The following is a 14497-nucleotide window of genomic DNA, read 5'->3' as shown; positions in this document are numbered from 1 at the left end:
TTCATTTGTCATCTCATTATGCGATATTAAATAATAATTTTATAAATAAAAAATAATATTTAATAATTTAATATCACATCATGAAATGATGAGAAGATAAATAATAAATAACATTAATCTTTATAAAAATCGAGAAAACTAAGAAAAAACTGACGAAGGTGTCGAGGATGTTCTGGGTGGCAATTTATTTATTTATTTTTTACTTTGTAATTTAGTAGAGTTATATTATCTTTTAGAAAATCTTTGAAAGGGTAACTTTTAATTTTTAAAGGAAAAAGAGTTACGTTACTATTTCTTGGCAATTTGGGGATGATAATAAAGATGTATCATGTCATGGCAACTTTCCACGAAGCAATTCAAAGATTGACGTAAAATGGAAGGTTTGGACTTTGGATGTTAATGATTCAAGGTGCCTTTGGCTAAGCCAACACAACAACAAGTAGTGGCATTAATTATTTCAACAACAATAAATTGTTGGCATTCGTTGGTTTTTAGATTCTTCCTTAAAACTTATCAAAAAAACAATTAGGAAATTTAAATTCTTTAGAAAGTTTTTGATCCTAAAACAACATTAAAATAATTCTAACATTGAATATTTTTACATTAGCGACGTGTTAAATGTGTAAAAATAGAGCTTATAGATACATTTTTTATAACGTAATATGATGTTATTAAATGGTATAAGGGGCAAGAAAATGATGAAATATCAGTCTGCATAGACTAATAATATATAACTTAAGTAATGTCATTGTATCTTCTAATTTATATCATTCACTTTGTCATATTGACGTGGCATTCATGTAATATATTAAAAAAAATTTAAAAATTAAAAATACAAATATAAAAGAGTAGAGGGAATAAAAATTTTTAATATTAATTTCTTTTATACTTTGTCAATATTTTATTTCAAATATATATTATTTCAAATATATATTTTAAAAATATTTTAAATAAATTCAATGCCACGTCAAGTAGATAAAATAAATAGTATAAATTAAAAATAAAGTAATATTACTCATGTAACTTTGAAACGTGTAATAAAATACGAAATATGAAGATTTAACCGTCCAAAACCCCAATAGTTTGCTTTGCGCCCGCTTTTTTAAGCCAATTCGACAGTGGGTGACACGAAGGTACGAAAAGTTCAAAGTGACTTCTCCAAATACACATCGAAAGCCCCCCCTCTCCCTCTCTCTGCCTTAGAACTCCGTTTGCTAATCCTCTGTCCGAGACCGAAAGTCTGGTTGCGCAGTTTCGGATCCGGTCCGCTGGTGAATGGAGGCTATTAGAAAGCAAGCCACCAAGCTCCGAGAACAGGTCGCTCGGCAACAACAGGTTCTCTCCTCTCTCTATCTCTCTCACACAAACCCTATTTGATTTTTATGGCCAAAATCTTGGACCAGATCCTCTACTATTTCCACGTTTCCGTTCAATAGAATTAGATCCGTTTTGATGCCAAATGTATGAATAGTTTTCTTTCTCATTGACTTGATTTTCCTCCAAACTCTGTTCTTTTTTATCAGTTTAGACATTGTTTATGAAATTATGTCTAATTTTGGATTCTTTTGGAATGTGGCAACACCGCAACAGCTAGCCCCGCTTATATTTGGTTGATTTATCTGATTAGGCCTAATCTGTACGAAAATAATGATTATTGGATCTACCAAATCGTGATTTTGAATTCGGAAGTGACATCGAAATGACGAAACCCACCAAATCTAGAACTTTTTCATAATCACATAAACTGCCATTGCTGCTGATAGATGCAGGAGAAGTAATCTTTTAATTGCAAAGGAGGAGCTGGTGGAAACCACTTTTTTTTTCTTCCAGCTATAATCAGCACAATGTTTGGGGACACGAAATGAAACCCGTTGTTTATGCGGGAGTTTGATTTGATAAATAAATAAAGGTTTTATTGGAATTTGGAAGTATGAAGAGAAAGATTATTACATTAGTTAAGTTTTAGGCCCTGTTTGGATGCTTAGAATATCTCAGTATATCTGTGAATAGTAGTGAAATAGTTTGATAAGATGTTCTATTGGGTTTTGAAAAATGATAGAGAAAAAGTTGAATAAAAATATTATAAAGTTAAAATATTGTTTGAATATATTTTTTTTAATATTTTTTTTGAAATTTGAAAAATATGTATTAGTGTTTTTTGGAAAAGTTGTAATGAGTAAATGAAAAAGTTGAATATTTAAAATTCAAAAATGTTTGTTTGAGACTTTGAGTGATGTTCGGAAAGGAAATATTTGAGAATATTGGAGAATAGTTGTGTTGCCAGACGGGCCTTTAGTATTCAGGTCTTGATGTTGTTATAAGTAAGGGCATGATGTTATTGGCTCCTCTTTGGCGATAAACCTATTTTGTGGGTCATTTTCCATGGGTGGTGAATGGGGATATTTCTTTTTGCATAGCCAGTCCAAGGAACAATTCTACGGGCCATGTAGAAAAAAGGAGCTATTGCTGTAAATAGTGATACTGTTTTGTTTGCCATTAAATTTCCTATCATGTTTGTTGATGTCTGTCCCTTTTTTATTTATAAGTAAAAGCAATTACATTATAAGTGCAAGGGTCACAATCCAAGTATGCATAATATGTATGCAAAAGAAAACACCCAAAAAATATCAATGATAATGAAACAAGCACAAAGTTCTGCAAACCTAAAACATTCGTGAGGGCATTAGAAACATCTGTTGATGTATGTCATTACCTATAGTGAGCCTCATTTATCATGATAGGCTTGTCCATAAGATGATATAGAAAAAAAAAATGGTGCGAAACGATTTTCACAAGTTATTCAGGTACACACTTGAAAGTGGAAATTGAGAACAAGATTTTGTAAGGTCCCAAGGATAGCCCAAGACACATCTAAAGTTGTACTTCAAAGAGATTAGTCAATGTTACAATTAGAGTATCATGGAATCATTATAACCCACAATTCCCTCTCCCCTCTTAGGCAATGTGGGATCCCATTATAATATTCTGGATTGAGTACAAGAGGATTGTTAATGGGTGATCTCACATTGTCTTAGGGTTCTCCAATGGTAACATGGCTAGTACTCTTGGAGCATAAGCTCATATATGGCTTGGGCTTTCCTTGGGTTGCTACAAATTTGGTTGTGGGTTTGATTTTGGCTTGCAAGAAAATTAACTTGCATTTTATGGTTTTTCATTACGTGTTGTATATATGTGCATTTCAGTCATTTCAGGTAATCTAGGCAACCTTTCCATGCTTTTGTTCAGTTCTTGTAGACTTCTTTCTTTCACATCAACTAAGCCCACTCACATCGTGTAGACTTCTTCTTTCACATCAACTAAGTCCACTCACATCTTCTCCTCTCCCACCCACAATCTGGGGTCCATCTCCTACCCATAATAACGGGGTGGACCCCAGATTGTGGGTTAAAGACTCACTAAGTGTGTGCATAACTTACTAATCAGGTAAGGAAAAAAACAAAAAGGTTCACTAGTGTACTTTGAGTTTGATCATGGATTCGATGCTCCACTTCATTTCTTCTATCTTTTTGCTCACCGCTTCATATATATATAATATGTTTTATAATGCATGCCTTAATTAGTGTGTGATCTTAATTTATCCTTTAGTTCTATAATTTTATGTATTCTTATTTGATGGTAACATGTGTGTTAATTGTTAATTACATTGAGGTCTATTTCAGGCTGTCCTCAAGCAGTTTGGGGCTGGGGGATATGGAGGTTCCGATGGCTTAGTTACCGATGAGGCAGAACTCCAGCAGCATCAGAAACTTGAAAAGCTTTACATATCAACACGTGCTGGCAAGGTTTGTGTTGTCCTACCCTGGCCTATCTTGTTCATTAGGTATTTATGCTAAAAACACCTGTTTTCTTCCCTGGCTTACAAAGATTCACTATTCAATTTTCAGCATTATCAAAGAGATATTGTTCGTGGTGTTGAAGGATATATTGTCACTGGTTCCAAACAAGTTGAAATAGGTGAGTTGGTGAAGCTTTGATGTCAATTTCTTTAAACAGAGTTTGACATACGAGGACTGAACATTGATATGCTGTCTACCACATAATTTTTGTAGGAACAAAGTTTTCAGAGGATAGCAGGAAATACGGTGCAGAAAATACATGTACCAGTGGTAGTACATTATCAAGAGCTGCACTAAATTATGGGCGTGCTCGTGCTCAAATGGAGAAGGAACGTGGAAATCTGTTGAAAGCTCTTGGTACACAGGTTTGACAAGATCTTAATGCACCAGAAAGTGACATTCAGTAAATTGAGGTTGCATGAGCATTAGATTTTTCCTACACCTCTCAAATTCATGGCTAAAGTTCCTCTCCTGAACTGCTACGATTAAGGAGATTGTGTGGCATGGATCATATTCTTGCAATTTTTACTCTATTTAAATATATTCCTTTTTTAAGTAACTCTTGATTTTCGTCCTTGGGGTTTATTTTATTTGTATACAACAGAGTAAGTCGTGCTTGTCTTGGATGAACAAGTGGTAGTCTGACTGTTAGTTGTATAATCCCAAGTGCTCCAGCATTTTACTGAGTTAATTTGTGAAGAGTGCTGGATGCAACCTATGAACATGGGAAATGTCAAGAGGGCCCAAAGGATTATGGGGAAAGAGTGAGGTAGAGAGATCAGGATGGGGGGAAGCTAAAATTGATGGTATAATCTAGGCTTGGTTTGGATTCAGAGATGAGATAAAGATGGTTTTAGATAAAAGATGAAAGTTGAATAAAATATTATTAGAATATTAATTTTTAATATTATTATTGTTTTGAGATTTGAAAAAGTTGAATTATTTATTATATTTTGTTTGGGAATTTGGGAAAGTTGTAACGATAAGATGAGATGAAACGCTTTTTTAGACCAAACGGGGCCCTAGTCTTTCAAGCAGTGTCTTGAACTGGGTCTTTCTAATATCAAAGGGTACTTACAAGCATTACAAGTGGTATGTTAAGTTGGCAGCAGAAACCAAGTGATTTGTCTAGTCCCCATAGTCTTCTATTAAATAATTGTCTGAACATGACTTTTTTTTATTTCTTAACTCCGAGTTTATATTACCTTATCTGAGCATAATAATTGTTGGAAGGCTTATTTTTGGTTTTGATTACTTTAAATATAATTCTTATATTTCAGATTCTAGATATCCCTCACTTTTCTCCTAGATAATTGCCATTTTGATATTGTTGGTATTTTGTTGAATGTTTTGATTATTAGGTTGCAGAGCCATTACGAGCAATGGTAATGGGAGCTCCATTGGAGGATGCTCGACATCTTGCACAACGTTATGATAGAATGCGACAAGAAGCTGAGGCTCAGGTATTACTAAATATGGCTTCTTGCTGGGGTTTGGTTATTGGGAATTTGGAGCTATCGACTTGATAAGTGCACTAGAACTGTTAGTTTTCCTCATACAAGAAGTAAAACACTTTCTGTTTAACCTAGACAGGCTATTGAAGTTTTAAAACGCCAAGCAAAAGTGAGAGAAACACCAGGCAATAGTGAAAGTGTTATGAAACTGGAAGCTGCTGAATCAAAACTACAAGATCTGAAGTCAAACATGGCAATCTTAGGGAAGGAAGCTGCTGCATCAATGGCTGCTGTTGAAACTCAACAACAGAGGTTAACTCTCCAGCGACTTATTGCTATGGTAGTGAAAGTTCCCATCCGATTTCTTTTACAGGTTTAATCACTTTAGTTTTGCACCATATACTTCAGGAAATCAGATTTGAAAAATTTCCCATCTTTTCTCCTTCTATGTTGTGAAGGTTGAAGCAGAACGCACTTATCATCAGAGAGTACTTCAGATACTTGATCAGCTCGAAGGCGAGGTATCCCATCATGTCACGATGTACTCAACCATTATGCTATTTACTATTGCAGCTGAGTTTACCATAAGATGACTTCAATAGTTTTCACTTTTCTGTATCAATTTGTGAATTTTTACTGTCAACGATATTCATCAATAGATGATTTCCGAACGACAACGGATTGAAGCAGCTCCTAGTCCTAGTATGGATAATACCATGCCTCCACCTCCGTCATATGAAGAAGTCAATGGCATATATGCTTCTCAGAGCAATAATGGAACAACGGACTCCCTGTACTTTTTAGGGGAGGTTAGTAAAGTATATCTTGCTTCTGCCTGTGAATTTGGCTTATGAATGATAAAACTAAATTATTTTTTATTTATTTATTTTAAGAAAATAAACCAAGATTAAGTATCACAGAAATTTTTTTTGGTGAAGAGCATATATGTTTAATTGATTCTATGTATTTACATGTGTGTGTGTGTGTGTGTGTTTCTTAAGATTCTTTGCATTTATGTATTATTAATTTGTATAAAAATTATAAAAATACTAATTAATAAAAATAGGTTCCTTTTCTAAGTACAACCGCAAAATTTCGTTTGAATGATGAAAAAAATGCAGGTGGTTGATCCCTGCATATTCTTGAAATAAACTACTCGCATGCACCTCCCTTTTAAGCTCCCAAAAATTGAAATTTATATTGAATGAGAAATCTTTATGTATATCTCGTGCTACATATGGTTTTGGAAATATGAGTACTACTTGGTTGACTAAGGAAGATGTTAGATGAATACACTGGTGTTCTTTGATGGTTTACCAAGGCAAGCTTTGGTTTAGTTAATGATACATGCATCTCTTAGAAACATGCAGTTCTAAGGTAAAAACCAAACTCAGTTAGTTCACGGAAATAATACTGGGTCTCACTGGTTAGTCAAAAACCCCGATGGGTCTCAAGGGTTTGTCTGGATTTTGACCACATCTGATCTGATTAAATAACTATTCAAGTAGCAGGCTGAGTTTAATAACACTAGCAGTTACCATTGTGCCTTCTTATTATATGTGCTGACATTCTCTTGCAGGTGGTGCATCCGTATCAAGGTGAATCTGATGTGGAGCTCACTCTGTCAGTTGGGGACTATGTTGTTGTCCGAAAGGTTACAGCTTGCTTCACTCAAACATCCTTATAATTTAACTCTAATTCTTTTTTTTTTTTTTTCCTTTTTGCTTTTTTTTTTTGTTGGCTGGTAACTCTAACTCTAATTGTTGGCTGGTAATCTGATTAGAACCAAGTTGGTGAATGGAAAATCTAATCGCAACCCAATCGAGTAGGGACCAAACTACTAACTTGGTAGATAATTAAGATATTTTCTGGAATAATTTATTCTAACACTGAATTTTGAGACGATTAATGATAATTTTCTTTGACACAACTATAAATTAGAATATAATTGATAAATAACAATATTGGGGTGGGTTTTTGTTTGGAGGTTATAAAAATGTTGACTGGGCCTGCTTATTACATGTTCTGCCAAAACCATCGTAAAGCTTTCTTTTCTTATATGCGTTCTGTATTATGTTGAATCCAGTGCAAGCATAACGATCGTGTGCTGTCCTATTGACAGGTGACAAACAATGGGTGGGCCGAGGGGGAATGCAAAGGGAAAGCAGGTTGGTTTCCATTTGGATACATTGAAAGAAGGGAACGTGTTCTTGCAAGCAAGGTGGCTGACGTGTTTTGAACATTTGTGTTCAAACGTCAGCTGGCTTCTTTAGCAGAAGGATTTTGTACGTGTGTATGTTTTGCTCCAGCCTCCAAGGTGGATCTCCTGTTCTTGCAAATAGAAGAACTTCTATTGTTACATATCTCGATGTGAAATAGATGCTGTCTGAACCTACCCCAACCCCCCCACCCCCTTACCTTCCTGGGGGTCTCTTTATTGATATAAAAGCATTTCCCTCTTCCTTTGTTTGTTAATACTTCTTGTCTTGCCGATGATGAGTGAAGTAATCTTTTCATTCTATATTTTGTTTTATACTTCACCTTGTTGGACCATCCCTCCAATTGTAATCAAGATTTGAGTTTAAATCTTATATCTTATGTAGCGCCTAGCCTTGTTATGATTTCACTGAACTTGTGGTTTTACTTTTTTCTTATAATAAATATCTAGCATGTTTTGAAAATATATAATATTCCAACAACGGAGGATCCTGAATAGTATTAATAATAGAGAAATGATACTTGCAGTAAATACGGAATTCATGTAAAAAAATTTAATTTTTTAACAATAAATTTTACTTTTTTTGAAGTGGGTGCATGGTGGAGCAATACTCTTAATAATATTGAATGGAACAAATAAAAAAAAAAGAAAAAGAAAAAAGAAATTTTACTGTTATGAACTCAATGAAAAGGAGAGAATTTCAAGAGATTCAGAGAGAGGAGATTCTCTTATTGATCTTTATCAAACTTATGAATTTTTTAAATGATTCAACGATATATATAGGCGTACAAAGAGGACTATGCCAATTTACTATGCTAGCACTATGCACTATGCATTTGATGGCTAGCTAAATGTGGTCATACAATTCAAGATAGTTTATAACACTTCCCCTTTGGATGACCATATTTAAAGAATATGCCTTGTTAAAACCTTGCCAAGGAAAAACCCTGTGGGAAAAAATCAATGGCAAAGGAAAAAGAGTTAAGTATTCATGTGTTCCGTCGAGTGCTTTACGATTGCCTCATTAAAATCTTGCAAAGGAAAACCCAGTGGGATAAAACCTTAGCGAAGGAAAAAGAGTACAATCAGCACAAGTCTTCAAGACATTACTTCCCCTGAAAAGTGCATGATAACAGGTCTTCAAACCTCCGCATTCCAATGTTCTGCATAATCTTCTTAAATGTTGCAGTTGGTAATGCTTTAGTGAATAAATCTGCCAGATTTTACTTGACTGTACCTTCTTGATATCAATTTCAACTTTCTTCTCATGAATTGCAATGATCTTCATGTGTGTATCTGAAAGATAACTTGCATCTGTACATCCAACTAACTGTGGACTTGATCCATGTTGATAAAATAATCACAACTGGATCTTTCTGCTGATCACTACTCTTCTGGAGTTCTTGTAAATAACACAGTTAGTGGAGAATTCATCAACATTAAACTGCTAACCTCATTTTTAATAAAAACGGTGGTCAGCCTTTTAAGATCAGATAAGTACCGCAGATTTTCAACTCATCTGTAGGTGTCAGGTGCTGCAGCTGTCAGGTGCTGCAGCTGTCAGGCGTGCTGTCAGGCGCCGCAGAGCTATGAAGCTATATTTCGTCTCTTTTCTCTTGTTTCACGAGAGATGATGTATCATAATTTTCTCTATAAAAGAGATATTCAGCTCATCTTCATTTGCATCTCATCTTCTTCACTTTTCTGTAATCATACTGCATTTTTACTCTGCAATCTCTTTCTGCATTTTTACTCTGCAATGGCTCAGCGATCTTCTCATGGCCAATATATAAGGTACTCTGCACCTCGTTCATCAGCTGTTCCTGCTTCTACCACAGGTGCTATCATGCAATGTAATGATCTGACTCATAGGTCAGATAATGAAGCTATCTATGAGCTTGTGAGTCTCGGTACCCGATACTCATCATCCATTGTCGCATTTTCTCAGCGACTGCAATCCAGAACTTGTGGAGTTGACAATCTCCACGAGAATATTGCTATACTTCAGCGACTTCTTCTGGAGTCCAACATGAAGATAGAATTAATAAAGCAAGAGAATAGGAATTTAAAATTCTTGCTTAAATCTTCTTTTCGATTGCCCACCCCTTTAGATAGGGATGCCATGCAGATTCTTGAAGAACAAGAGCGTTTGAAGAATGAGGCAAAGTGCCTCAAATTTCTGTAATTTTTGCTTCAAGATAATAAAATAATATTTCACAAATATTCATATTTGTGTTTCTATCTTCTGGTAGATTTCTGTGTGCTCATTTTTTATTTCTTCTTTAATAATGCACACTTTATATTAAACCCATAATATGAATCTGAAATACTAATTGTATTCAAAAGATGGTATTTCAGAACTAATAATATCATCCATCTTCCCCTTGAAGCCGCAAGGGTTTCAGATTTATATATCAAATATGTGCAGTTTTCATGAGCTCTTCTGGAGCCTCAATGACATTTAAATCATATATATATACTGCAATAATAACTTGTTCCACTTGAAGTCGCAAGGGTTTCAGATTTATATTTCAAATATGTGCAGTTTCTGTGAGCTCTTCTGGAGCCTCAATGACATTTAAAACATAAACTGCAATAATAGCTTGTTTCCATTTGCGTTTGGATTGCTTTAGATCATATAAGGATCTTTGAAACTTGATAGAATACATATTTTCAGATGTATTCATATTAGAAGTTTCAGACATTTTCTATCCTTCAGGGATTCTCACATATATATATATATATATATATATATCATGATCCAATGATCCATATAAATATGCAGTTAATCATGCATATCCAAACTCTTGGTAACTTTCAAGCTAATAAAAATCTCAATATGATTTCAACCACTTTAAAATCATATCAATATTGTTTCTTCGAGAAACTAACTTGTGATTTCTATATCACATTTTCATATTAAAAGTTTCAGGCTTTTTCTATCATGTATATAAATATCCACTGATATTTAACAAAAATCACCTCTTTAAGTGTTTAGACTTCAAGTCCATATTTATCACATTTTACTTAGTGATATCAATTCTGCAGGAATTGAGAAACTGACTCGTGATTTATATATCACATTTTTATTTCCTTTCCATAAATATCCACTGACATTCAACAAGCATCACCTCTTTAGGTGTTTGGACTATAAGTCCCGATGCATCATATTTTACTAGTAAATCAATTCTGCAGGAATTGTTTCTTTCAAATTTGGCCAATATTTTACGTCGTATTCTTCGACGATTCTTGATTCACTTTCATCATTACTTCTGGTAATGTCAATTGCCATCTCATATGGAAATACGTTGTCGACAACGATTTTATTTCTATCCATAATTTCTCCATTATTCATGAAATGTAACGAGATCTCGTTATTTTCAGGTACCTGTCCCTCTTCAAGGGAAGACATTTTCATGAAAATCCTCTTCAGGAGGCACTCTTCAGGAGATTTGTACTCTTCAAGAGTTTATATAGGAGAATTTTATACAGAAAATCGGGATGAACTTTATTGCTTGTTTTGTGGGTATGACCTCTTCAGGAGTACCAAATTATATGTGCCTTTCTCTTTTTGAGATGCTCTATCTTTTGTATCAATAAGTCTCACATGCCTTTAGACATGTCTTATGTTCATTAGACTGCTGAATTTCTTAATTGTCCTTCAGGGACTTCAATCCTCGCTGGGATTTTAGCAGTTAGAATATGAGACATTTTTATCTTATTACATCCAAAATTTAATTATTATCTGAACTTCTGGTTCAGATATGATAATCAAAATAACGTCGAATTATTTCATCTTATTTGCTTCTGACAAATTTTTCTTTCCACTTCTGGTGGTAGTAAAAGAATCTTCTGGTTCTTTTATGGACGTCCATATGAAAATCATTCGACTTATCATAATTGATTTTGGATGATCAAGATAACCATAAATGATACAAATATTTTGAATCATATCACCTTTTGATGCATCATAATATTTGATTCAATAATTTGTATAATATCATCTCAAAGAGAAAGCTTACAGCTTTTCCAATACGAGCTTCTAGCCCGAAAAGATATTTATTATCACGTACAATCTCTTAGTTTCTTTGAATGAAACGCATCATTCTTTTCACTTCAGGGAATAGAATGATATAAATTCATTATCATTCACTTCAGGGAATGATGTAGATCTAGTAAGACGTGACTAATGATTCTTATCAAAAGCTCATTATTTTGCTCAGTCACTGAAATACCAGATATAAATTTAGAATATATTGTGAACGTTTGCATTTCATATTGCTACTTCAGAAGCATACTCGATATTGCTACTTCAGGAGCACATTCGAGACGTTCATTCAAATATATATTCTTTCCACAATTTCAATTATGCAACTTCAGGTGCATAATCATAATGAGCTTTTAGTACAATAATCAATCATTTAAACTATGAGATACTCAAAAGCTGTTATTGATTTAGGGCGATCCTTCAGGGATGCTCCATTTCCATGCTCAAATAAATCATATCATCAATAAATAAAACTTGTATCTAAACTATGTAAATAAACATAAAATTTATCAAGTAATAATAATGAATATAATCATAAATATTCACCTCAACAATAATATATTAAAAACTTACTTAAAGTTAAAGATCAATAACTTCAGAATCATCAGAACTATACACAAGCAGCGTACTGAATGATTCCTCACAGCCCCTCTTCCTTGTTGATCAGTCTGTCTCCATGCTTTCTATCTTAATACAAAATTTTATTTATAAACAAATAATCAAATAAGATAAAGAAAGCATACAATAGCAGGCTGCAGGAGTGCAGGCGGGCAGCAACCATCATAAGGCCAAAAAGTCCACCCACCAACCATTGACTAGTGCACCTTGGCTGTCATTGTTTTTTTTTTTTTTTTCTTTTTCTGACAAGAGCCACGACATAAAAACTTTTATGGCTGGCATGCCATATTTGAAACTTTTTATGGTTGGCATATTTGACTAATGATAATGTTTTGAATATTGGCTTCCAGCATTTTTAGAGAATTATTGAAACAAGACCTTACCATGCTTGTGATTTCACCCGACGGGCCGACACACATATTGAGGGCCCACGGCATGCCATATTTGACCTTACCAACCCCTTTAATAACAATAAAGAGAATAATCTATGATGACAATAGTTGAATAAACAATACCTGGTATTTGCTTTTGAAAAACCGTTTTTGATGACCGACAAAACCATTATTGTAGTCAATGAAACGGGGAAGAAAGATCAGGCCACGCAATTAAAGGTTTGCTTGAGATCTGGAGATTGCGAAGCCATCTGGAAGCTGCAACGTCCGAACCAGCGACCTAAGGATGGCTTTCAATCCATTTCTGTACAGTCCGTGTAGATGATTCCGGAGATGGGATCCTGCTGGATTCACGTGCGACAACAGCACACGCGTCGACAATATCTGAAATTTCCTCTCTCCGACGCCGACACCCATAGATCCTGTGAACCCAGTTTTATCCTCTCTAATCACAAAGATCGGCAAGAAAGAAAAACATGAAAGAAGCGTGGAGTAATAAAGAGAAGAAGAACAAGGAGGGAAATAAATGGCTATGAATTTGAAAGAGAGGGAAGCTGAAGAAGAACGGCCCTGAGTCGATGTAATTGGGTTCACCGGACCATCTTCTACTCGTAGCCTCCCGCTGCCATGCACAGCTTCTCCCTCCAACGTAAACCTCCATGGAAGCAGCTCGTACGCACGGGTCCTTCCTCCACATCATCAGCTCTTCACCGTCTAGACCAAGGTGGCGTGAGCCAGAGAGATCACAGCCGTGAACCACCGTCCATGCCTCTTCAAGACCACGCAAACTATCGGTCGCATGCACAAAGAACACCTCTGTTTCTGCTCACCAAAACAGAGAAACTTGCCCCACCATGAGCTCTACGCCGTCCTCGTCTCAACACTGTACGCTTTGGCGAGATGGAGCTTTGACCAGCCTCTAAAAACAAAGGCTTGCATCATCGGAACATGGATTTGGATTTGTGCCGAAGAGTGAGTACAAGCAGCCATCCGAATCGGAATACGGGTCTGGGTACGGGCGTCTATGCCCAGATCGGATGCCAGCACCACCACCGAGCTCTCATGGTTGAAAAATTAGGCGTTGGGTTTTTCACGCTTTTGATTCAGAGATATCGTGCTGATAACGTGTTATGAACTCAATGAAAAGGAGAGAATTTCAAGAGATTCAGAGAGAGGAGATTCTCTTATTGATCTTTATCAAACTTATGAATTTCTTAAATGATTCAACGATATATATAGGCGTACAAAGAGGACTATGCCAATTCACTATGCTAGCACTATGCACTATGCATTTGATGGCTAACTAAATATGGTCATACAATTCAAGATAGTTTATAACATTTACAATATTATTAACTTGTTTTACAATGCTACAGAAGTTGGGTAGTGGAGAGAATATCTAAACATCATAGCACTGCCACGTGTTCGGCTGTTTACTAGAACTGGCAAAATCGATCATGCTCGGTTCTAGTTCAGTTTCGTTTCTGCCATCGTCATGGCTGTCCATGTGTCATGGAACTACGCATAGACTTCGAGAATCGGAGAGTGCAAAAATTTCAAAGAAATGGGGAACGACGTTACTTGGGTTTGGAGAATTGGACTCGTCACAGGCAACTTAAAGAGTACCAATTTTTTGGTTATACTTTTACATGTAACGTGTTTCGAATTGCTTCTCTTTTCCCATATTGAAAGATCTCTTTTCTGTATATATGGAGCCGCAAAATATGAAAAGTGGAGACATGGCATTTGAGGGTGGAAAATAAAGGGTGTAAAAGCTAAATCTCAATTGTCCAATGCTCTATTTGGTCGTCAGGACACGGAATGAGAAAATCCTAATTCAAGTAACCTCTCGTGACAGAATGGAGTGAACGTATAACATTTCTTTGTGTCGCTTTTAAAAAGCTTCAATA

At 35.2% G+C, this 14497-nt stretch overlaps 1 protein-coding gene across 1 annotated transcript; it reads left to right on the top strand.

Moving 5' to 3' along the window:
• The first annotated feature begins 1112 nt into the window (after positions 1-1112).
• Positions 1113-7937, top strand: LOC122311584 (SH3 domain-containing protein 2-like). The gene is made up of 10 exons (XM_043126183.1): positions 1113-1335; positions 3681-3803; positions 3906-3975; positions 4071-4222; positions 5219-5320; positions 5451-5651; positions 5770-5832; positions 5971-6120; positions 6891-6965; positions 7434-7937. Exons 1-10 carry the CDS (start codon positions 1276-1278, stop codon positions 7548-7550), a joined length of 1113 nt encoding a protein of 370 aa, XP_042982117.1. The 5' UTR covers positions 1113-1275; the 3' UTR covers positions 7551-7937.
• The last annotated feature ends 6560 nt before the right edge of the window (positions 7938-14497 follow it).

The sequence above is a fragment of the Carya illinoinensis genome, chromosome 5 (genome assembly GCF_018687715.1).
Source record: "Carya illinoinensis cultivar Pawnee chromosome 5, C.illinoinensisPawnee_v1, whole genome shotgun sequence".
Classification (NCBI taxonomy): domain Eukaryota; kingdom Viridiplantae; phylum Streptophyta; class Magnoliopsida; order Fagales; family Juglandaceae; genus Carya; species Carya illinoinensis.
Note: the sequence above shows the minus strand (reverse complement) of the source record. Positions and strands in the feature narration are given on the sequence as shown.